Raw genomic sequence first — 23,481 nt, forward strand, 5'->3', positions numbered from 1 at the left:
ACTAAACCCTGAAGAACTCAGCTCTGCCCATTAAATTTTCTAGTTTTGCCTCTGGAATGTGTGTCTAGTTTAAGACATCTTCAACTGGCTCTCTTGTTTTCCTTTCTCTTTTTTTTTAAAGACCATAGTTTGTAACGAAGACTAAGGCACATCATAAAATTCTAGTCAATCTCTGATGGTTTGAGAATACAAGCACTGATCCTCTAAAGAGGGTTAATTAAAAAACATGCTGCCTCGGACTAAAACTTGTTGGAAATAATGCCAATTGCATCAATTCAACAGAGAAATTGAAATCTGGCACCAGGAAGAAACATAGCAACAGAATCTGTCCCACTTGTTATTAAGAAAAACGAAGTTGAGAAAATTCAAAGACTTGATTCATTTAGATCTTAAAGCAAAACAAAAAAACGGGTTTTAAAAAGGTATGCATGTAACTCAAGATTCAACATGTAGATTTAGAACTCATTAAGTATCAAAACTACTAACCATTCTATAAGCACTCCTTTCAAGACGTTGACCATCTTTTCCGAGTCAGAAGGTGGAGACGACCTTAAAAATGCTAACAAAAGGAATAAGGTGACATAAAATTCGAAAACATCAACTTAAATATACTTTGGTGATTTACGTCTCAAACGAGGTGAAACATTAAATGTCAGGAGTAAAGATTTAAGTTTATGAAAGAAAACATAGATATTCTGATCTTTTAACAAAGTTAAAATGAGTCTACTTAGAATACTAATAAAACATAAATCTTACTTGCAAACAAATACTACCCACTGTCAGTCCCAACGAAGGCCTAACTCCACAACGGTGTGCCCAACCCAGGTTTAAAACACGTGCATCAGTCAAAATATTTCTTTCCCCACCCAAAAATATAATAAAAGATAAGATCCTGGGAGGCAGGAATTACAGAATGGTAGCTGTGAAAAGGGCCTTAAAAATTATATAGCGAGTCGGACCATCTTGTTTTTCAGATGAGATTGAACCAAGAGATTAAGCGGCAGCTCCCGGTCAAAAAACCCCGAAAGGGCACAAGGCAAGTCGACTTCCCGATATTGCGTTCCTTTAGCAAGCAATCACGTCCCCAGAGGATGTGGCTTCTGTAGGAAGGGAACCCCTCCAGCGCTCGCCAAGGTGACCCTTAAACTTCCAGACCCGGGCGCGGGGCAACGCCTCCCCCAGGGAAGCGCACGGTTCAATGACCGCCGGGCGACCATGCGGGACACCGCCCCACACCCTGGCACCTGAAGGACAGGCTTCTGAGTCACTCCCCGCGGCGCCTTTCTTCGGGACCCCTCCGCCTTCCACATACCCGACTCTCCCCTCTCCAAGAACCGACGCCACGTACCTGCGCCCACACACCCAGCAGCTCCTCGGCGTCGCCGACTAAGTGCGCCTGCGCCGGCTACGTCATCGCGTCAGCGCCGCTCTTGTGGGTGGAGCGCGCCGGCGGGAGGCGGGGCGTGGGCTGGGCCGAGGGGGCGGGGCGGGACGGGGGCGGGGTCACGTGCCGCCAGTCACCGGCTGGAGGGCGCGGGGTGGGCTCCCGGCCGAACGGGTCCGCGGTGAGCGGCGGGGGGCGGGCCGAGTCCGCGTGCCGGCAGGTAGGAAGAGGAGGGCGGGCGAGGGCGCCGGCGAGGGGCGTGGGGAGGGCGGCGACGGGCCGCGGCCGGGACCCCCCCGCGAGGTCGCGCGGCCCCCGACTGGCCCGCTGACCCGCCGCCGGGTGTGAGGGCCGCTCGCTCAGCCTCGGCGGCCCGGCTCTTCTTCCCCGGTCGCCGCCCTTCTCTGGGTCCTCTGCGAGGCGCAGAGAGCACCTGCCGGTCCCATGAGTGCGGGCGGGGTAGTCACGGAAAGATGATGACCAGGAGGAGGAAGGACTCTCCCCATTCAAATCGGAAGCTTTCAGACCGTGGCTTCTAGCTCTGCCCCGGGAGGTCGGGTAGGTGGGATGCTGATTAGGTCTCTGAGCCCGGTCATTTTAACGCGAAAGACCCCAGGGGGTTCTAAAATTAATCCCTTTCCCAAATTCTGACCTGTAGTCTCCTAGAGCTCTCTGTTTCTCCGATTCTTTTTACCAGTGGAGATAGGACGTTCTTGCTTTCTGTACGTTAAATTGTGCTTCCCCAGTTGAGCTTCTGCTGATTTTTACTTCGTGTGTTCACGTGATCTACGAACCTAGCTCTTCTATTTATTTCCCTGTTTATCTCTCAGTCTTTTTCCTCCCGTTGGTTTCCATATTGTTGAGCACGCTCTCTCGCTCCCTTTAATCTGCCTCAAGTCTAGTTCCTCCCAAGTATCTTTTCTTTTTCTTCTTCTTGAATGTATTCTTCTCCTTGAGCGTCTCTGCAGTTCCCTTACGTGGAACCTCCCACTCTCGGGCTCCAGGTGCTGGCCTGGTGCCTGCATGTTAATGACCTGTGAGTACTCTCCACACCACCTCTCAAACTGAACCAGTTCTCATTTCACCCTCATTTCAAAACCTGCTTTTCTTCCTGTGTTTTTCCGAATCGTCCAGATTTAAAACCGCCGTCCATTTATTCTACAAACATTTTTCTGCACCTAATATGTGCCGGATACTATGCTAGACACTGGAGATACAATGGTGAACAAGCAGCTAATTCTAGTGGAGGAGAGAGGCGCTAAAATGAATTAGCAAGAAGGTATCAGATGGTGATGTGATAAAGAGACGAAGGGCTGCTTTGGTTCTGGGGGTGTCAGAAACGGCCTTCAGTTCAGGCGGATTTCTAAATTAAAAAAAAATTGCCTTCTATACACCAGCAATAACGAACTAGGAATTTTAATAATAAAGATACTGTTCATAACAGCATTCAAAACTAAAAGTATCTAGAAATAGATCAAATTAAAGCTGTATAATCTTTTATGGAAAAAATTATTATGCTCTATTGAAACACAAGAAAGAAAACTCAAGAAATGGAGAGCTATACTGTGTTTATGGGTGGGCAGACTCAATCTCATAGAGATGTCAGTTTTCCCCAATTCTACACATTCAGTGCAATTCCAATTGAAATTGCTATATGGTTTTTCATGGAATTTGAAACGCTGAACCTAAAATATATATGGAAAGGTAAAGGACCAAGAATAGCTAAGTCAATTTCGAAGAAAATGAAAGTCTCTTTTTCTCAGATAGCAAAACTTAATATAAAGCCGTAATAATTAAGACTGTTGTTTTAATTACTAGTATTGGTTCAGGGATAGAAAAGTAGACTCAGAACAGAATAGAAAGCCTAGAACCACACCCACCTACCTATGAGCTTAGTATATTACTAAGTGGTATTATAAAGCAGGAGGAAAAGCATAGAGTGTTCAATAAATGATACTGAGGTACGTGATATCCATATAGAATAAAGACAAGATTAGACCCCTACTTCACACCATTCACAACAGTAATTCCAAATGGATTAAAGACCTAAGTGTGAAAGGTACATCTGTAAAACATTTAGAAAAAACCATAGGAGGCTATGTTGTCTCCAGGAAAGATTTGTTTGTTTTATTAGGGTTAAATACATATAACATAAAATTTACCACATTTTAACCACTTTTAGATGTACAATTCAGTGGGGTTCATATTGCTGGGCAGCCGTCAGTTTATCTCCAGAACTTTTTCCTCTCTCTGGGAGGGATTTCTTAAGTTACAGAAAGCACCACTGAGGATGCTGTTGCATTACTCCAAATGGGAGATGACGGTGGTGACTTGAACTAGAGTGGTAACAGTGAAGATGGAGACAAGTGCATGGATTTGGGATATGTTTTGATGGCAGAGAACAGGAATTGTAAATGGTTTGGATATGAGGTGAGGTGAAAACAAGGAATCAAGGGCAACATCTTAAGTTTTTTGCTTGTGCTATGAGGTAGATTGTTTAGTTTTATCATCAAAAACGATTTACCATTTGTTTGGTGGTGATGGGGCAGATGAGTGGAGGAAGAGTTTGGGGAGAAGAAAATAAAGAATTCTGGTTTGGATAGTTAAGTTGGAAAGGCCTGTTTGATATCCAAGTGGAAATGTTCTACAAGCTGTTGGATAGATGAGTTTGGAAAGGTTGTGGCTGGAGGTACAACTTTGGGATCACTGGCATATAGATATTTAAATATCTTAGATATTTAGACCTTAGATCTATAGATCTTAGATCTATAGATATTTAAATATCTTAAATATGTTAGAATTAGATTCAGCTGTGTTACACAGAAAATATAAGATAATAATGGCATATCATTCCATGCGTAGGCAGGCCACAGCTGGTATGGCAGCAGCTCCGTGATCATCGGGGACTCAGGCTCTGTCTTGCTCTTCTGCCATCATTAGCATGCTGCCTCATGGTTGAGATGGACCCTTTAATTCCAACTGCCACCTGCTCATGGGAAGACGGAAGAAGAAAGAGGAAAGATTGGTGAAAGGCACATACTGTTCTCTTTAAGGACACTTCTCAGAAGTTGCACGTGACACGTCCACTTACAACCCATTAACCAGTACTTAGTGACCGCACTAAACTAGAAAGAAAAACAGATGATGTCGTCTTTATTCAGTTATCTTTGTGCCCAGTTGCAATTCAGGGGTTTTATTAATAAGAATGAAGAGAAGAATGGATGTTTAGTTTCAGTCTAGTTTCTTCTCCAACCAGGGCAACGAAACTACCATTATGAAGCCTCTAGTACCTCCAGAGCCTTATTAAATTTAGTGGAATTATTGAATATTTGTTTTATTTGGTACTCACAGTCTCTCCTTTTCTACTTTCTGTGTCCTCAGTCTGCTTCTCAGAATTTCTCTTCTGTTCTCTGCATAAAATTAGTGTTTCATACTTAATGCAGTCACAATCTTAATCTAAAGACTTTATAAAAATAGAAATTGACAAGCTGACTTTAAAATTATGTGGAAGTGCCAAAGACCTAGAATAGTTAATCTTGAAAAGGAAGAACAAATCCAGGGAACTCACACTAGCTAGCTGCAAGATTAATTATAAAACCACAATATCAATACAGCGTGGTAGTTATATTGGGATAGACAAATAGATCAATGGAATGGAATACAGTCCAGAAAGAGGCCCATACTTCCATAGTCAATTGATTTTTGACCAAGGCACAAAGTCAGTTCAATGAGGAATGGAAAATCTTTTCAACAAATGATGCTGGAACTATCAGATATCCATGTAGGAAAAGAAAATGAACCTCGACTCCTGTCTTACGCAATACACAAAAATTAATTTGAGATGGATCATAGACATAAATGTAAAATCTAAAGCAAAATGTGTTTTAGACAACCCTTTTCTCATAGGAGAGTATCTGTCACTTTGACATAGGCAGCAGTTTCTAAGGCAGGACATAGAATGCAATAACCATAAAAGAAAAATTTTGATTAAAGATGTTATGAAAATTAAAACTTCTGTTCATCACAAGATGCCTTTAAGAAATTGAATAGGCAAGTCCCAGACTAGGAGAAGATATTTGCAGTATATGTATGTACCTATATTTGATAAAGGATTTATTTCCAATGTATAAAGAACTGGTAACGCATTTAAAAAACACAAACAATCCAATTTAAAAAATAGGCAAAAGAAGGGACTCCACAGAAAAATAAATGTAAATGGCTAACATGAATATTAAAAAGTGCTCAACATTGGTTTTCTGGGAATAGCAAAATAAAACCACAATGAGATACTACCATGTACCCCCATTTAGGCTGAAATCAAACAGGCTGACAGCATCAAGTATTGGGAGGATGTGGAACAACTGGAACTTTGTACTCCAGCATTACTGGTTGCAGGGTGAAATGGTACAATCATATTGGAAAAATATTTGGCAGTATCTTATAAAGTTAAACATAAATCTGCTCTGTGACCCAGCAATTCCACTCGTGGGTATTTACCCAAGAGAAATGAAAACATATGTCTGCAAAAAGACTTGCATCGGAATGCTCACAGTGGCCTGTGGTAGGCAGAAAAACGGCCCCCTAAAGATGTCCATGGCCCAATCCCTGGATCCTGTGAATGTGTTACATGACATGGCAGAAGGGACTTTGCAGATGGAATTAAGGTTACACATCTTAAGGTGGGGAGATTATTTTAGATGATCCGGGAGAGCCTAGTGTAATCACACAGATACTTAAAAGTGGAAGAGGAAAGCAGAAGAGTCAGAGATTTGGCAATGTGAGAAGGATAAGCTTTTGCTGGTTCTGAGATGTAGGGGGGCTCCCTGTAAAGACCAGAGAGAAGCCTCTGAGAGCTAAGGGTGGCACCCGGACAACAACGAGCAAGGAAACGAGGACCGTAGCCCTTCACTTACATGGAACTGAATTCTGCCAACAACCTGAATGAGCCTGGAGGTGGAATCCCCCCAGAGCTTTCAGTAAGGGATGCAGCCCCCCCTAACACCTTGGATTCAGCCTTGTCAGACTTAGAGCAGAAAAAGTCTGTCTAAAATAGTGGCGAGGAATCTGCATTTGAATAATCTGCAGCTAATCCTAGGATGACATTTTGAGAAACACTGTTTTATACACCATTTGCAATAAGTTCCCCCAAAACTATAGTTTCAGTTAATAATGTGGTAATGACTCAAAAATGTGTATCTATAGCTTAGACCTCTTTGCTGAGCCCACGTAGCTTAATGGACGTCTTACGTGAGTATTTTACAAGAAGCTTAGTCTCAGCGTGTTGAAACTGGGAATTCATCTTCTTCCTCAAATCCATTTCTCTTCCTGTATTTCCCTATTTTGGTAAATGTTGTCCTTATATACTTAGTAATCCAAACCACAAACTGAGAATCATAATTGTCTCCTCCCTTTTATCCATTACCCTCTCTTATCCAATTGTTTATTAGATTCTGTTCTCTTACTATCTTCTTAAGTCTTATCGGTTCCCTCTATCTCTTATCAATTGTTTATTAGATTTTATTCTCTCAATATCTCCTTAAGTCTGTTTCTTCTTGATCATTCTCAGAGCCACTTCCTTAATTCAAATACACGTTTCTCCCTGATTATCGTTAAAACCCTCCCAATTAGTTTTTCCCATCTCTGCTTTGCCTCTTCTCCAACCTATTTTCAATCTTGTCAAGTTTTCCAAAACAAAATTTTTTATCATGTTACTCCATTTGTTAAGGTTAATCTCCTAACAGCTTCCCATAACTCAGGGTAAGCCTCAGACTCTTTGACTTAGTTAAAAAGGACTTCCATGATCTGACTAGCCCCTGCCTTCAACAGTCACTCCTTTGTTAGTAATCAACAGAATGAGTCGTATTAAAATCAGTAAGGAAGAGAAGACCTGAAAAACACTGTGAACCAATTAATAGACATTTTAGGACTCTCTACCCAACAGCAACAGAATATACATTTTTTTCAAGCGCATATGGAACATTCACCAAGATGGATCATATTCCACATCATAAAACAAACCAAGATTTAAAAAAAAGGAAAATATGCAAAGCTTGTTCTCCAACCGCAATAGGTTTAAGCTAAAAATCAATAACAGAGATATCTGGAAATTCATAAATATTTGGAAATTAAACAACACACTTCTAAATATCCCATTAGGAAAAAGGAGCTTGCCACCCACTTCCAAAAAAATTGACCATGAAAACCCCATGAATAGCAGCGGAGCATTGTCTGATATTACGCTGGAAGATGAGAGGATGGTGCAAAAAAAGGACCAGGCAGGGCCCTGCTCTCCTGTACACAGGAGAGCACTAGGAGTCAGAATTAACTCGACGGGACTATCAACAACGAAAGTATCCCATGAATCAAAGAGGAAGTTGCAGTGGTATTAGAAAATTAGAAAATATTTTTAACTGAATGAAAGGAAAAACACTCAGCATATCAAAATTTGAGGGATGCAGCCAAATCAGTGCTTAGAGGGAAATTTTTAGCATTAAATACTTGTGTTAGAAAAGAAGAAATCTTAGATCAATGATCTTAGCTTCAATTTTAAGAAACTTAAGAAAGGGGAGTTAGTTGAAATCAAAGCAATAAAGTCTAGTAAAAGAACACAAGTCGATAAAATCGGTAATAGGAAAACAAGAGTAATTCAGTAAAGCTAAGAGCTAGTTCTTTGAAAATATCAATGAAATTGATAAGCCTGTAGCCAGACTGGCTAAGAAAAAGAGAAGACACAAATTGCCAAAATCAGGAATGAAAAAGAGGACATCACTTTAGACCTAACACCTTAAAACTTTTTAATGGAGAAGAAATGCCAGTTCTATATAATCTCTTCCAGAATATAGAAGAAGATGGAACACTTACCAACTTATTTTATAAGACTGGCATTACTTTGATGTGAAAACCAGAGTAATCACAAGAAAACTAGAGATTAAAATCTCTCATGCATAGACTTTAAAAACCTGTCTGAGTTACTGATAGATCATGCAGACAAAAATTAGTAGGGCTGTAGAAACTTTTAACTACACGGTTAATAAACTTGATATAATAGGTATTCTAAATTTTGCCCATAACACAGAATAAGTTTATGTGATACATTTGTAAATATTGACTGCACCCAGGTGACAAAGCAAATCTCCACAATTCTAAAGAATCCACGTCATGTAGCACAATAAAAAGGTAATCTTTAGAAGTTTCATGTTTGGAAACAAAAAACAATCCTAAACAATTCCCAGATTAGAGGAAATTGTAGTGGAAATATCAGGACTTGTGAAATTGAGGCAAAGCAAAATTTAGAGGTAAGTTTGCAGTCTTAAATGCGTTTATGAAAGAGCAAGAAATGCTCATTATATATTAGGTAAGCATTATTGAACAAGTTAGGAAAAGAACAGGGTGAATCGAAGAAAGGAAGAAGAAAATAATGAAGAGCAGAAATAGAAAAGAAAACACAATACAATAGAGATGGTCAGCAAAACCAAATGAAAAATAAGCAGTTTTTTCTATTAATAAACTTCTAGAAGACTCCTCAAAAGTAAAAAAGAAGAACCACAAATAGTGCTAGGAACAGAAGAAGGTAGGCAATTTTAGGGATAAAAAATGGGAATAGCATGAACAACTTTTTGCTAATGATTTTGAAAACTTAAATGCCTATTTTCTTGAAAAATAGATATTATCAAGACTAATTCAAGAAGGAAGAAAATCTGAATAAACCAGTAATTACAGAAATAACTGACTCTAAAAAAGAGGCACCTTAGCAACTGAATGCCATGTGTGGATCTTGTTTAGATCCTAATTCTAACAAACCAATAGTGCAAAACAAAATAAAAGATTATGAAATAGTTGAAACACTGATTGGATATTGGATGATACCAAGGAATTATTTATATTTTTGGACATAATGATGGTTAATTTTTCTTTTTTTAGGATATGCATACTAAAGAATTTATAAGCGAAATGATACTACATTTTGGATTTGCTTCAAAATAATGGAGTGTCTTGGTGGTGGAAAGTGATGTGGGATATAGCGTAGAGCGCACTGTTCAGTATGATAGCCACTAGCCTTATGTATGTAAATTAAAATGTAATGTAAATTAAAATTAGTTAAAATTTTAAAAGATTAAAATTTCAGTTCTTCAGTCACACTAGCATATTTTCACACTGGTAGTACAGATGTAGGACATGTCTATCATGCAGAAGTTCTTTTGGATAAAGCAGGAATAGATGACACAAGATTGGCCAGTGTTGATAGCTTTTCAAGGTGAGTGATGAACCCCGTTTCTTTACTCTCTCTACCTTTGTATACATTTGAAATTTTCCATTAAAGGAAGAAACAAAGAAAAAACTTGCGTGACCTTGGTGAAGAAAAGTGTAAAAGATCTAAAAGAAGAGTTGCAAATATACTTTTCATGAGTGGAGGGACTCCATATGGTATCAGTTCTCCCCAAATTAATCTGTAAATTTAATTCATTTCCAATCAAAATCCCAATAGGCAAGACAGTTCTGAAAAGAATGAGTGTAGAGATGCTCACTGTAGAAGCCATCAAGGCTTATTTTAAAGGTATAGGAATTAAGAAAGATGTTATAGCATTGATGCAGGGTTAGTCAAGCAGATCAGTGGAACAAAATTGTCCAGAAATGGACCCTAGCTAGATTAGACCTTGGTGTATGGAGGAATCATTTGTAATCAATGGGGAAACTATGGTCTAATAATAAATGATCTTCAGATATTTGGTTTTAAGAATATGATGATTTGATTTTAGCCCTTCTAGGTTTTAGGTGTTTGTGGTGCTTCAAAGTCGAAATGTGCATTAGGCAACTGAATATATGTGTCGGAAGTTTAGAGAGACCTGAGTTAGTTACAGAGGTTTGGGAATCATAAGCTATAGGTAGAGCTTTGTGAGGAAAACACTGAAATTACTCAGCCAGAGAATATAGCATGAGAAAAAAAGACCACAGATGGAACCCACTGGAACACTAATATCTAAGGGCTGAGTGGAGGCAGCAGAGCCAATTCTAAGTTCTGTAGGGCAGGGAGCTATCCTGCCTTATTCACATCTCAAATTTCCATCCCCAATGGGTGATAGGTGCTCAATAAATGCTTGTTGAATGAGTAATGGGATAGCGCAGCCAGAAATGTGAGAATAAAACTAGAAGACGGGGTATATAGCAACTAGAGAAGGAGAGACTAGTCAAATGCTTCCGACAGAGCAAGTCAGATGATGACTGGAAAGTGGATTTCGCAACAAAGATGTCCCTCACTGGTGACCTTAAGGATTGCTGTTTCAGTGTTGGCAGAAGGCGGACTGGGGAGAGAAGAGCTTGTAGCTGGATGGTACTTGATGGAGGAAGGGTGGTGTTTTTTTCCCATCCTTTGTTTTTTGTTTTGTTTTGATGGGAGAACATTGGACATCCAGTATTTAGGGGAGAGGAGCAGAAAGAATTGAAAGAGAGAGAGAGTGTGAAGATTAAGAAGACGAAGGCAGATAATGACTGAAGGTCCCTTTGAAAGCAGAAGAGAGGAGGTCTAGAGCGTAGGTGGCACATTTCCTGTGACAAAGGGGTGAGGCCTTTTCCTCGGAAGCAGGAGAGAACAATGCAGATAAAGACCTGTTTGGACTCTGGAGTTTACATTGCATTCCACCCCGGTTTTATGAGCACCTGCTTCATTGCAGCCGTTAGATAATTTTTACCGTTATCCTTATGTCCTTAGAGAAGTAGCAGCAACCCATTAAATAAGTGAGACATCATGAAACAGTGGCCTTTACAAGTTTACCTGTTGCCTAAACTGGTTTGCTTAGTCATCAGTGGGTGTACTAGAATCACGAGAAAAAATTGGAAAGCTTTTTATTTTGTGTTATTGCTAACAGATGTTTTTTTTACTTGTATACCAAGTAATTTCCCCCAATCCCTATAAAGCTGCCAGAAATTTTTTATATGTGAACCAAAGGACCATTTCTCACATGAGTCTCTCAAAGCATCTTCCTTCTTTTCCCTTACAGGAAAGGAAAAAGAAAAAAATAGCTCATCCAAAGACAGTCTGATATGATCTACAATACTGCATTCTAGAAACCATTGCATCGTGATCATATTTCGATCATCTTTACTCAGTTGATGAGATAGTTGAGCTATATTTCTCCTTTTTTGACAGGATGCTAACAATTAACAATTAAATTTCAAAGATTTTAAACAATGTTGGGTACCATCATGAAGGAGCTGGAGAAAAACTAAATACTTCCATGGTTCTGTGTATATCTTCCATTCAGAGCTGCTTTTCATTTCTGTAGGGCTTCCAGTCACCACAGAGAAATGGAAATATCTATCTATCTATCTAAATGCATGTCTTTAAAAAGACATTTAAAAGTTTTAAATTCCTATATTGATATTCTGATTAATGATCTGTGTTTTCCTGTTTCCTACTAGTTATTGGTCACAGTTGGACACTCTTTGAAGAATAGCAAAGGACTAGCAAAATATTCTAATAGGTCTGTTTTAAGTTTTTAACAGAGAAATTTTTTTTTTTTTGCTCAGGAAGGTTTGCCCTGAGCTAGCATCTGGTGCCAATCTTCCTCTATTTTGTATGTGAGCCACCATCACACTAGGGCCACTGATAGATGAGTGGTGTAGGTCTGTGCCTGGGAACCAAATCCAGGCCGCTGAAGCGGAGCATACCGAACTTAACCACTAGGCCACCGGGGCTGGCCCAGAGAAATTTTTTTCAATTGAAAAGTTTTCCTGGTCTTGAAAATTCTAACTCTGTGGACAGTCCACTGTGATTGTGACATGTTCTTCTAGTTAAAAGAAATATGTTTAATTAGATGCTCAATTAAATTTGTTGTAATTGTTCTAATTACACAGAATGTCCCTGGCTGCTTATTGTGTCATCTGTTGCAGAAGAATAGGAACTTCAACTCCTTCACCAAAAAGCAACACATACTGGAGAGATGTCCGTGAGTACAGTTTACACAACTGTTTTCTATAGAAACAGTGATAGGATTGTGGTTAAGTTTCCGGAGTGGTCCACAAGACTTATTTAACCCAATGATAAATCCATGATTTGTTTTATGTCTTTTCTGTCTATGCTAATGGTCCACCCCAAATATCCTTATTGTCCTCATGGTCACAAGATGGTTGCTGAATCCCTGGACATCAAGAAAGCAGAAAGGGGGCCAGCCCTGTGGCCGAGTGGTTAAGTTTACATGCTCTGCTGTGGCGGCCCAGGGTTTTGCTGGTTGGGATCCTGGGCGTGGACATGGCACCACTCGTCAGGCCACGTTGAGGTGGCGTCCCACATGCCACAACTGGAAGGACCTGGAACTAAGATATACAACTATGTACCAGGGGGGATTTAGGGAGATAAAGCAGAACAAAAAAAAAGAAAGCACAAAGGCCAAAAGCCATTGTGTGAGGCTTTGTCTTTTCTTCTGGGGAAGGATCCCTCCCTGTGCTTCCATCACTATCTGATTGGTTTGAACTGTGTTGCACAGCCAGCCATAGCTGCAGAGCAGTCTGGGAATTTGAATATTTTTAGATCAGGTTGAATATTTTTAGTAATCAAGTTATATTAGTAAGAATTAAGGGGCTTACGTGTATTGGATAGGCCACTAGCTATACCTGCCACTAGGAGTTCTTTTTTAATGTTAAAAAAATGTTTTCCAAGTTCCAAACAAAAAAATTATGAATAAACTTGTAGAATGTAACCTGTATTTTAAATGGAGCTATGTACATATGGCACTTAATCACCAATTATAACACTGTTACTTTGAGAAGAGTCATTTTGTGTCCCCGCTTGACAAACATAATCGCTCAGTATAGTCCTAGTAGTGATAGGGAGAGTTCTCCCTGTTCCTTTATTTAACTGGTTGTGAACTGACAGGAGTCAGAGGGAAGTTAGCTCCCCGGACGTGGCATTTGTCGAAGCAGTGTTGGCCTGGCAACGTCAGTGGTGCAGCAGGAACCAGGTCTCTATGATGTGGTGGGCGCTGGCAGAATTAGAGGTGGAGGGAGGGGAGAGTGAGTCTGAAACGGGGAGAATACAGAGTACAGATTTCTCCTTTCGTACCCAGTGCTTCTTGGTTCGTTTGTTTGCATCTGGAGATAGGAAGCCATGTGTTGATAGCAACTGATTATGTTAATGGAAAAATATCAGTAACTTCTTATCCAATTATATTTATTATAGGTAGGGACTTACACTGTTGCCTACTTCCTGTCACATTTAAAAAAGGAAATTCATCACATTGACTTTTTTCCTTTCTTTTTGAAGGAAAAATAATAAAGTTTACTGGATCACTGATTTTAGGGTAAGTGTCAACTATGAAATATTAATTGGCTTCATTATACTACTATTGAAATCTCAATGGAAGTGATTTACAGGTAGCATGGGGGTAGTGAAAAAGGTATAGATTTTGGAATAGACAGGTGGATTCATCACTGGTTAATCACTGGTTCTGCCACTTCAGTGTTGTCTGGATTCAGCTACTTTACTTTCTGAGGAGTGTTTTCTCTTGGGTCCAAGTGTATGATGGGGATCCACCCACCTGGCTGTCTTGCTCTGAGGAGAGCACTTGAGACCCCTACAGAGCCTGCACTCTCCACTTAGCTCGCACGCAGTCTCGTCTCTTCTTGTGTTACGTTCTAAAGTGGATGAAGAAGGTAAAAATCTACTAGAGTCAAATTATTTTTGAAAATCCTTTAAATCACCATCAAGCTCTTATGAAAAGAAATTGAGCCTGAGGGAGAAAACCAATAGATTGACATCACCCATCTCATTCTGTTTCAGAGGTTAATGCTTAATGAAGGGAGTGACTCTCCTTTCCAAAATTATTTTTCATTCTCTTTTCTTTCCTTTTTTTGAGGGAGGGTTATATATCTTAAATGTATGTCAAATACTACTCTAGTGTTTTTGTTAATAATGCTCTTTTTCACTAGTGTAAATATAAAATCAAGGCTTAGATGCTAAAATGGTAAAAGAGAGAGATTTGGCATTTTATCCAAATACGTACATTTCTCTCTGACACTGTAAAGTAGAGCAAAACGTATTTAGATGATTTTTCCCTCTGGCTCATTCCAGGCAAAAGAGACATGTATGCTCTTTTCTGTAATGCAGTTTCTTTGTTTATATCACAATTATATTCAGAAGTATAGTGAAAATTAATCACAATTTTTTGTAGAGTGCTGTCTTTCATGGCAAGCATGATCAAAATAGTGAACACGTCTGCTCTGTTCCTCTGTGCTGGCCAGTGTCTGGCCTTCCTGTCTTGCCTGCTTTTGCTTTAGGGTGGGAAGCTCAGGAGAGACTTACTGTAACTGAGGTTACTCAGCTCTGAATCCAGACAGACTGCAGCCTTTGTGTCTGGATTTAGGGTGTGTGTACATCAGTCTGATTAGGGGAAAAAACCTTCATTTTAGGGTACACAGTAAACAACATAGTATTTCACATTCAAAACTTGACTTTAGTTGTAACTCTTGGGAGAGGAGAAACTTGCATATGCCGGTGATGGGAGTACAAATTAGCTAATGTTTTTGAAAACAGTTTGAAAAGGCATTATGTAGTAAAGTTGAACAACATATACATATTGCCAGAAAGTCTGTAATTCTGCTTCTAGATACGTACCCTAGAGGAACATATACACGAGTACAGAGGAGACGTGTAAGATGTGTAACAGTGTTGTTTGTAATAGACTCAAACTAGGAATCCCCTCAATGCCCATCTGTGGTAGAATGGGTGAATAAGTTGTGGTATACCCATACAATGGATGAATCACAGACCACATGAAAACATAAGTGCCTGAGCTCCAGATACGTGCAGCCACGTGGATGATTCTCACAAACGGAAGGCTGAACAAAGGAAGATGTGCAGTGCGATTCCGTTCCCATGCCGTTCACACACAGACGAAACTAAGCTGTGTTGTTGAAGGATGTGCACATAGTGGTATACTATATACAAAAGCAAAGGTGTTACTATAATAAAAGTCATACTGATAATTAGCTATAGAGATAAGAGGGCAGGTCAGCATAAGGGAGGGACACGTTGTGGGCTTCTGGGGTACTTTTAATGTTCTGTTTCTGCCTGGATATGGTAATGGAGCTATTTATTATTATTTGTTAAACTGAAATGTGTGTGTATACATTTATACAAATATTTTGTAAGTATCTATAAATATGTTATATGCACATTACTGTATATATATTATGTTTCTCAATAAAAAAGAAAGAAAAAGTTCACTACAAAAAGCTTAATAAAAAGGAGTGGCTCTTGGGCTGGCCCCATGGCCCAGTGGTTAAGTGGCGTGCTCTGCTTCGCTGGCCCGGGTTTGGTTCCCGGACACAGACCTACACCATGGCAGTCACACTGTGGTGGCAACCCACATACAAAATAGAGGAAGATGGGCACAGATGTTAGCTCTGGGCAAATCTTCCTCAAGCAAAAGGAGGAAGATGGGCAACAGATGTTAGCTCAGGGCCAGTCTTCCTCAGCCAAAAAACCCAGAAAAGAGTGGCTCTTGTGTTACATTTGGATCATGTATTTATGATGAATTTTTTGTTTCTTTTTAAGAGGTTCTTTATTTCTTACATATGAAGTCCTGGCGCTGAAGAAGTCTTTGACATTAGATACTCAAGTGGTAGAAAGAGAAAAAATGAAGTCATATATATATGTGCACACAGTTTCTTTAGATAAAAGAGAAAATCATGGTAAGTTTATGGTAAAGTAATCCCATCTTTGTAAAAAATGGAAGCCAGTTACTGAATTTAAGAATGAATATTTAAAATACAATAGTAATAAGATGGGTAGAGCTTACTCTAAGAATCACCAAACCCTGTGAGAACCGAGTTCCTGAAGAGTTAATTCAAGACCACGTTTTGGACTTCCATGCTAACCCAAGTTTGAAATTCTCCTATAGCTAGGTGAAGTGAAGACGAGCTGGTTGTTTCAGTCTAAACTTGGAGTTCCACAGTTTACAGGGCCGTCAGTTCACAGGCTGGCCCTCGGTTTGGCAACCACAGAAACATGATTCTGTCCCGTAGCTCAGAGATATTTCTGCTTTAAGGGATTTATTTATTCATGCACACTAAACTCAGGAGATGGATTCATAAATATGAATATCAACCTACTTATTTACAGAGGGAAAACATCTGTCATAAAGGCTAGAAAACCTCTCTCTACTAGTCGGAACATTCCCCTTCTCCATGTTTAGCTCACGTGGAAACCTAATTAGTAATCAGGCGATCGCTTGGTGAACGTGAAATTTTAGAGCAGAGCAGTATCCTTTCATCGAGATGTGGGTAGCCCGGTGAGTCTCCACACTTGGCGTCCAGCTGTCTGTCCCTGCGTTGTCAGCCGGAACCGCCACGCCTGGCAGCACATCACGTTCCCTGAGTGCGGCAGGTTCTCCGAGCTGCAGTGGCGCCACTCTGTCCTGTTTGTGTCGTCATTATTTGGCCTTCCTGTAGTTCAACGTGCTGTTATGGTGTGTTAACAATTTCAATGACGCAGAATTTTTATAGCTTATAATTTACCTATATAGTGACGCTCAATCTCGTTAGTAAGGTATCTCCAAATTTCGGTTTGAGAGGGGCTATTTTTAAGGAACATTTTCCTGAATGTAGCTAATCCTGTGTTGTTCATAAGGATTTTTGTTATCTTTAGTTAGATAGTATTTTTGGTTTGTTTTTACTTTTTCCCTGACTTGGAGAGCAATCTTATTTTGGGATCTAGAGCTCTGTGTTCCCATAGTGGTTTTAGTTGCTTTGATAATGACCAAAAAAAAGGAAAAATATGCTATTTTATATTTTCTTTTGGAACAAATTTGGAGTTTAGTTTATATTTCTCTTTGAAGTATTGGAGCGTAGTGTTTAGAGTACACACGTGATTTTGTTTAAATTTGTTATCATTTTAGGAATCACCTACCAGGCAAGAAAAGAGCTTCACAAAGCAGTAAGAAAAGTATTGGCAACATCGGCAAAGATATTAAGGGGTCCATTTGCTGGTAAGTATCAAATACAGTCATGCACCGCATGACAACGTTTCAGTCAGTGGCAGACTGCATACGTGATGGTGGTCCCATAAGACTAGCACCATATAGCTTAGGTGTGTAATGTGCTACATCATCTAGGTTTGTGTAAGTACACTCTATGATGACCACACAATGACGCCTAATGACACATTAATCAGAACATATCCCCATCGTTAAGCGACACATGACTGTATTTAACTTGGAATCCTTCTCAGTAATCTGAAAGTCATTTGATGATCAACCTGAGATTTTTTTTCTCCGTTTCTTATACTAACATTTATTATAGCTATGGAAAATTGAATAACGTTATTCTCTTGGGCTATATTTAATTTTAAGGACTTGATGCCTTAAACAGTTTTCTTCCTCCCATCTTTGTGGATGTATTGTTGTTAGATAGTTTTAAATAAATATTGAGACTAAATATACCCTCGAGTGTTTCAGAATTTAGAGTTTGTTAGAAAATACCTCCCATGCTTTCTCGTAGTGAGAATTGCATCAAAAACGCAGATTGCAATCAGGCAAATCTACAATGTGGAGCCAGCTATAAAACAGCTGACCTGACCTCTTTACAAAGTTGGCATCATGAAAAAGAAAAGATGGGAAAATCTTCTAGAATTAAAAGACTGCAGAGACTTAATCAAATCTTGGTTTTAAAAAACAGCTCCAAAGATTTCTGGGACAATTGGAGAAATTTGAATATGATGTTAGAGTGGATTTTACATGATTTTGGAAGATTTTTGTTAGTGTTCTTGGCAGTTATAGTGGTGTCATCATTATATAAGAGAATGCAAACTTACTCTTGGAGATGCAGGTTGAGCTGTGAAAGGGTAAAATGTCATCATGTCTACAGCTTCCTTTCACATGGTTTAGAAAAAAACTACACTCATGCATGTAAAATAAGCAAATATGGCAAAATGATAACATTTATTAAATCTAGTTTTGGTAAGCGTATGGATGTTAATGTATTATTCTTTTAATTCTTCCACATGTAAGATATTTTTCATAATAAAAAACTTTTTAGGGAGAAAGAGCCAAAAAAAAAAAGACTGCATTGTGAAAGCAACATAGTATATAAAACAAAAGCACATACATAGTATACGTAATAAATGTAACACAATAATACGACACATCAGAGAACAAGCCTGTGAGTCGTGATCAATACTGGAAATGAATTTAACTCTCCTAGTATAGATTTTATATATTTATTTATAAGGACCATCTTAAATAAATGTGAGGATAAAACTGTTCTTCTCGCTGTTCACAATGTTCACTTTGTCTTGTTATTTTTCCCTTTTTCCGAAGACCCTTTTAGTACAGTTGACGTAGAAGATCATGAATGTGCTGTGTGGCTGCTCCTGAGGAAGAGTAAGTTGGATGACAGGACAGCACGATTGCAGGCTGTGCAGGAAATGTCAGAGACCCACCACTGGCATGGTAATGAGACCATCTGAACACATGGCACACCATCAGCCAGCTCCTGATTTCTCATATAGAAGAGAAGGGAATGAGATATTAAGGAAGGAAAATAATTTAGGCAATCTTAAAATATATAAAAAATATTCTCAAAATTTTTAAAAAGAAACTTCAGTGATAAAGTGGAAAACCTACTGCCTGTTAGCCAGATGTATTTGTTAAGAACAGCGTCAAAACAGAGGTAGAGGGGCTGGCCTGGTGGTGCAGTGGTTAAGTTCACATGCTCCAATTTGGCAGCCCAGGGTTCTCGGGTTCAGATCCTGGACATAGACCTACACAGCACTCATCAAGCCATGCTGTGGCCGCATCCCACTTACAAAATAGAGGAATATCAGTATAGATGTTAGCTCAGGGCCAATCTTCCTCACCAAAAACAAACAAACAAAAAACTGAAGTAGATATATTTGTCTGACTTTCTACCAGAACAAAGTTTTACTTGATCAGAGAAACTCTTGAAAGAAACTCTTGATTCTGATAGTTATAGCCTAATGTTGTATTTGCATTTTCTTTTGGTTCCTCTTTAGTGAAATACATTTTAATTGCTTGCTGCACTATATGGTTGTATTTGCTTTCACTTTGACAATCGACTTGGTGCTAATACTAATAATCAATCACCTGTACCTGATTTGTGTATATTATTTTCTAAGGAAGATTTAAAATATTTAAAATATGTAATTGTATTTAATCTCAAGTTCTGCAGTGAAAGTGCACGAGTGAGACCTCAGATCTGCTCTTATTATAGTGCAGGAACCAAAGTACATTTTGTTCATAGAATCATCTTATAAAAGTGGGTAAACAAATTCGGGGCTGGCCCCGTGGCTGAGTGGTTAAGTTCACGCGCTCCACTGCAGGCGGCCCAGTGTTTCACTGGTTCGAATCCTGGACACAGACATGGCACTGCCCATCAGACCACGCTGAGGCAGCGTCCCACATGCCACAACTAGAAGGACCCACAATGAAGAATATACAACTATGTACCGGGGGGCTTTGGGAAGAAAAAGGAAAAAAAAATAAAATCTTTAAAAAAAAAAATGGGTAAACAAATTAAAAAGAATAATGTTTTCAAAGAAAAGTCAAGTCGCAGAATAAGATCGCTGCCTCCATACAAGTTAATTAGTTGATTGATTGGTAGCTGTAATTGTAATAATTTATAATGTAAATACAAGCTTACTTAATGTTAGTGGAGACTTAGAATAAAAATCTTTTTCAAAATGTGCCTTCGAGGACTCCTTTTCAGACTTACTATATGAGAAAAATCAGAGTTGGAGCCCTGGCATGTAGCTTTTGGAAGAGTTTCCCACTTGATTCTGAAGACCTCACCCAGGTTATGAGCTGCCATTATTACAAATAACGTCTGCCTCAGTGGTTGCAGTTTTGTTTTGATTCATGTCTTAGTCCATTTGGGCTGCTGTAACAATATACCATAGACTGGGTGGCTTATAAACAAGAGAAGTTTATTTCTCCTGGTGCTGGAGGCTGGGAAATACAGGATCGGGGTGCTGGCAGACTTGGTGTCTGGTGAGGACCTGCTTTCTGGTTCATAGATGGCTGTCTTTTCACTGCGTCCTCACATGGCAGAAGGGACAAGGGATCTCTCTGAGGTCTTTTTTTTATAAGGGCCCTGTTCCCAGTTGTGAGCGCTGCACCATCATGACCTAGTCACCTCCCAAAGGTCCCACCTCCGAATACCATGACATTGGGGATCAGGTTTCAGCATGTGAATTTGGGGGACACAAACATTCATTCTGTGGCAATACATAAAGAATGGAATGGTCACACCATGAAGGCCAAAACCAAGTGCCACCACCTGGAACCTCAGGTTGTTCATGGACATCGTGGAATGAGTGCCAAGCACTGGACTGTTACCAGTGACAAGAGATCAAAACGCAGCCTCGGGTTTTTGAGGAGTGATCAAAACAGCTTTTGAACACTAGAATTATTTTTAAAAAAAAGGAAAGGGAGAAGATGTTAAATTGATTCTGAGCTATCCATTTTCACATTTGAGGTTCATTTTTTTTAAAAAGGTTAGTTAGACTGGTAGACCTAAAAATATGTTAAGGAGAATTGTGAGATCAGTCATGGAAATATTGGCTATTTAGCTTATTGGTATTGTAAATGCAGTTGTAGTTGTGAAAAAACCTTGGGAAATTTTGAATTACAAACTTGTAGTTTACCATTAAATTAAATTGTTCACTTAATCCTTGAAACAACTGTAAGCTACTTTGGGTGCTAATGATGTACTCTTACAATAGATTACCAGTACAGGATAATCGCTCAAGCCTGTGATCCGAGGACTCTTATTGGTTTGGCACGAAGCAAAGAGAGTGATCTTCGCTTTTTTCTCCCACCACCTCGTTTGCCATCTTTAACAGAAGTAAGTAAATAAACCGGTGAGTGAAAAATAGCTTAACATGTCATCTTTACTTTGGGTGCAAAGTAAACATTCAAAAAGCAGTTTGTTGGCTATTTTTCACAAGCAGGTAAACTAGGATATAAACCTGAAATTATAGTTTCTGTACAAAGGTTTCTTGATTCCCCAGGAGATGTTGCTCTCTCTTATGTTATTTTCTCCTTTGGGGTTGGAGTCTCGGTACACCAGAGGGTAACTTCACAGTGTATCAGCAGCCATGAACTGACCCATTGTCCTGAGGTTGCTACAGATCAGTTTTTCGCAACCTCAACACTATTGACCTGTTGGGCCAAATAATTGTGTTGCTGGAGGCTGATCTGTACCTTTCAGGGTGTTTAGCAGCATCCCTGGCCTCTGCTTGTTAGATGCCAGGAGCACCTCCGGAGCTGTAACAACCAAAAATGTCTCCAGATATTGCTGAATGTTTGCTAGGGTATAAAACAGCCCCTGGAGAACTACTATGTATAGATATTAATGTATTACTATACATATATATTAGTTATTAACCACTCATGTAGATATTAGAGCATATTTCTTGAGCGCTTTTCCTAGAAAATGAAAATCTGAAAACTTGGGGCTGCCCCGTGGCCGAGTGGTTAAGTTCACGCACTCTGCTTCCGAGGCCCAGGGTTTCACTGGTTTGGATCCTGCACGTGGACATGGCACTGCTCATGAGGCCACGTTGAGGCGGTGTCCCACATGCCACAACTAGAAGGACCCACGACTAAAAAAAATACACAACTGTGTACCAGGGGGCTTTGGGGAGAAAAAGAAAAAATAAAATCTTTCGGAAAAAAAAGGGGGGGCCAGCCCCGTGGCCAAGTGGTTAAGTTCTTGTGCTCTGCTTTGGCGGCCCAGGGTTTCGCTGGTTCGGCTCCTGGGCGCGGACATGGCACTACTCATCAGGCCATGTTGAGGCAGCGTCCCACATGCCACAACTAGAAGGACCCACAGCTAAAATATACAACTATGTACTGGGGGTATTTGGGGAGAAAAAGCAGGAGAAAAAAGAAGATTGGCAACAGTTGTTAGCTCAGGTGCCAATCTTTAAAAAAAAAAAAAACCTGAAAACTTGCAGTTTTTGAAAAATAGAAAAATGAATATACTAGATGTAAGTTGTTAGAGAAAATCAGATATTAATGAGTTCTGGATTTTCAAAGCCAGCTTTAGTTAGAAAGAGGGTGATAATCCATTTTGAGTCAGGATGTGGAGTAGCCCGTAAGGTGCAAATCTACACTGTAGTTTGCAGTTGGTCTTTCAGATCAAGGTAGCAGACATGAAAGTACAGAATTCAAAATTAAATGATTCTCTCTTTCCCTGGGTGAGTCACTGTTTTCAAGACTAAAAGCACTAATTTATCTGCTGGTTTTCTTTTCCTTTTGTTTCAGGATTATTCCATTGAAGAAGAGCTCAGACAGTTGCTGGCTTCTTTACCTCAAACGGAGCTAGATGAGTGTATCCAGTATTTTACATCTCTGGCTCTGAGCGAAAGCAGTCAAAGCCTAGCCGCTCAGAAGGTTAGCTCCTCTATTCATTCAGTAAATATGTTTGAGCGCCCAGTCTTCCCAGGGTATTGTGCCAGGGGATGTTGACTAGTCATTCCTCCAGGAGCCCTTCCCTCTGCTTAAGAGTCACGTGAGGCTTCCCGGGAGGTCACTGTGAAGTTGCATCTTGAAGAATGAATAGGTGGTGTAGTACAAGGTTTTAGATAGCACCTGTATGCTGCCGATGCCTGAACTGATATCTCTAGCCCCGTGTTCTAACCTCAGCTCTACATTTGAATAGTCGACCTCCTGTGTGATGTCTCTATTTGGAGGTATAATGGGTGCCCCCAACCTAACGTGGAACCCACCCTCCCTCCGCGAAGCTCTTCCTCCTTTAGTCTTTTCATCTCAGTGAGTGGCAGAGTGTCCACCTAGCTGCTTAAGCTAAAGGCTAAGAATTCTTTGTTCCTTTCTTCCATGTCCAAATAGTCACCACTTCCTGTGAGCTGTCCTTGAATCCACTTGTCTCACCATCTTCACTGTAGCCGTCTCCTCCTGGCCACCACCGCCTCTTTTTCATAGTGATCTTCTTGCATCTTGGCTTCTATTCTTCCATTTAAAAAATAATTGTAAAGTCTCCTGCAGTCTTCTATTATTTCAGTTTCCTGGGGTGTCAATTCCTGTTTATGATGGCATTGACTCGCCCTTATGTTAGATTGTGGA

At 39.8% G+C, this 23,481-nt stretch overlaps 1 protein-coding gene across 6 annotated transcripts in view; it reads left to right on the plus strand.

The window, feature by feature from the left end:
• Positions 1-1,493: 1,493 nt before the first annotated feature.
• The window catches only part of SERAC1 (serine active site containing 1), a 53,724-nt gene continuing 31,736 nt past the window's right edge, over positions 1,494-23,481 (plus strand). The window contains exons 1-10 of one of the 6 annotated variants that reach the window (XM_046670412.1): positions 1,494-1,604; positions 4,247-9,445; positions 9,546-9,638; positions 12,236-12,327; positions 13,641-13,677; positions 15,933-16,069; positions 17,275-17,364; positions 18,694-18,825; positions 21,117-21,238; positions 22,663-22,791. In XM_046670412.1, coding sequence (XP_046526368.1) covers positions 9,426-9,445; positions 9,546-9,638; positions 12,236-12,327; positions 13,641-13,677; positions 15,933-16,069; positions 17,275-17,364; positions 18,694-18,825; positions 21,117-21,238; positions 22,663-22,791 — 852 coding nt within the window. In that variant the 5' untranslated portion in view covers positions 1,494-1,604; positions 4,247-9,425. The other 5 variants (XM_046670411.1, XM_046670413.1, XM_046670414.1 and 2 more) reach the window with 5 other exon arrangements.

The sequence above is a fragment of the Equus quagga genome, chromosome 8 (genome assembly GCF_021613505.1).
Source record: "Equus quagga isolate Etosha38 chromosome 8, UCLA_HA_Equagga_1.0, whole genome shotgun sequence".
Lineage (NCBI taxonomy): Eukaryota > Metazoa > Chordata > Mammalia > Perissodactyla > Equidae > Equus > Equus quagga.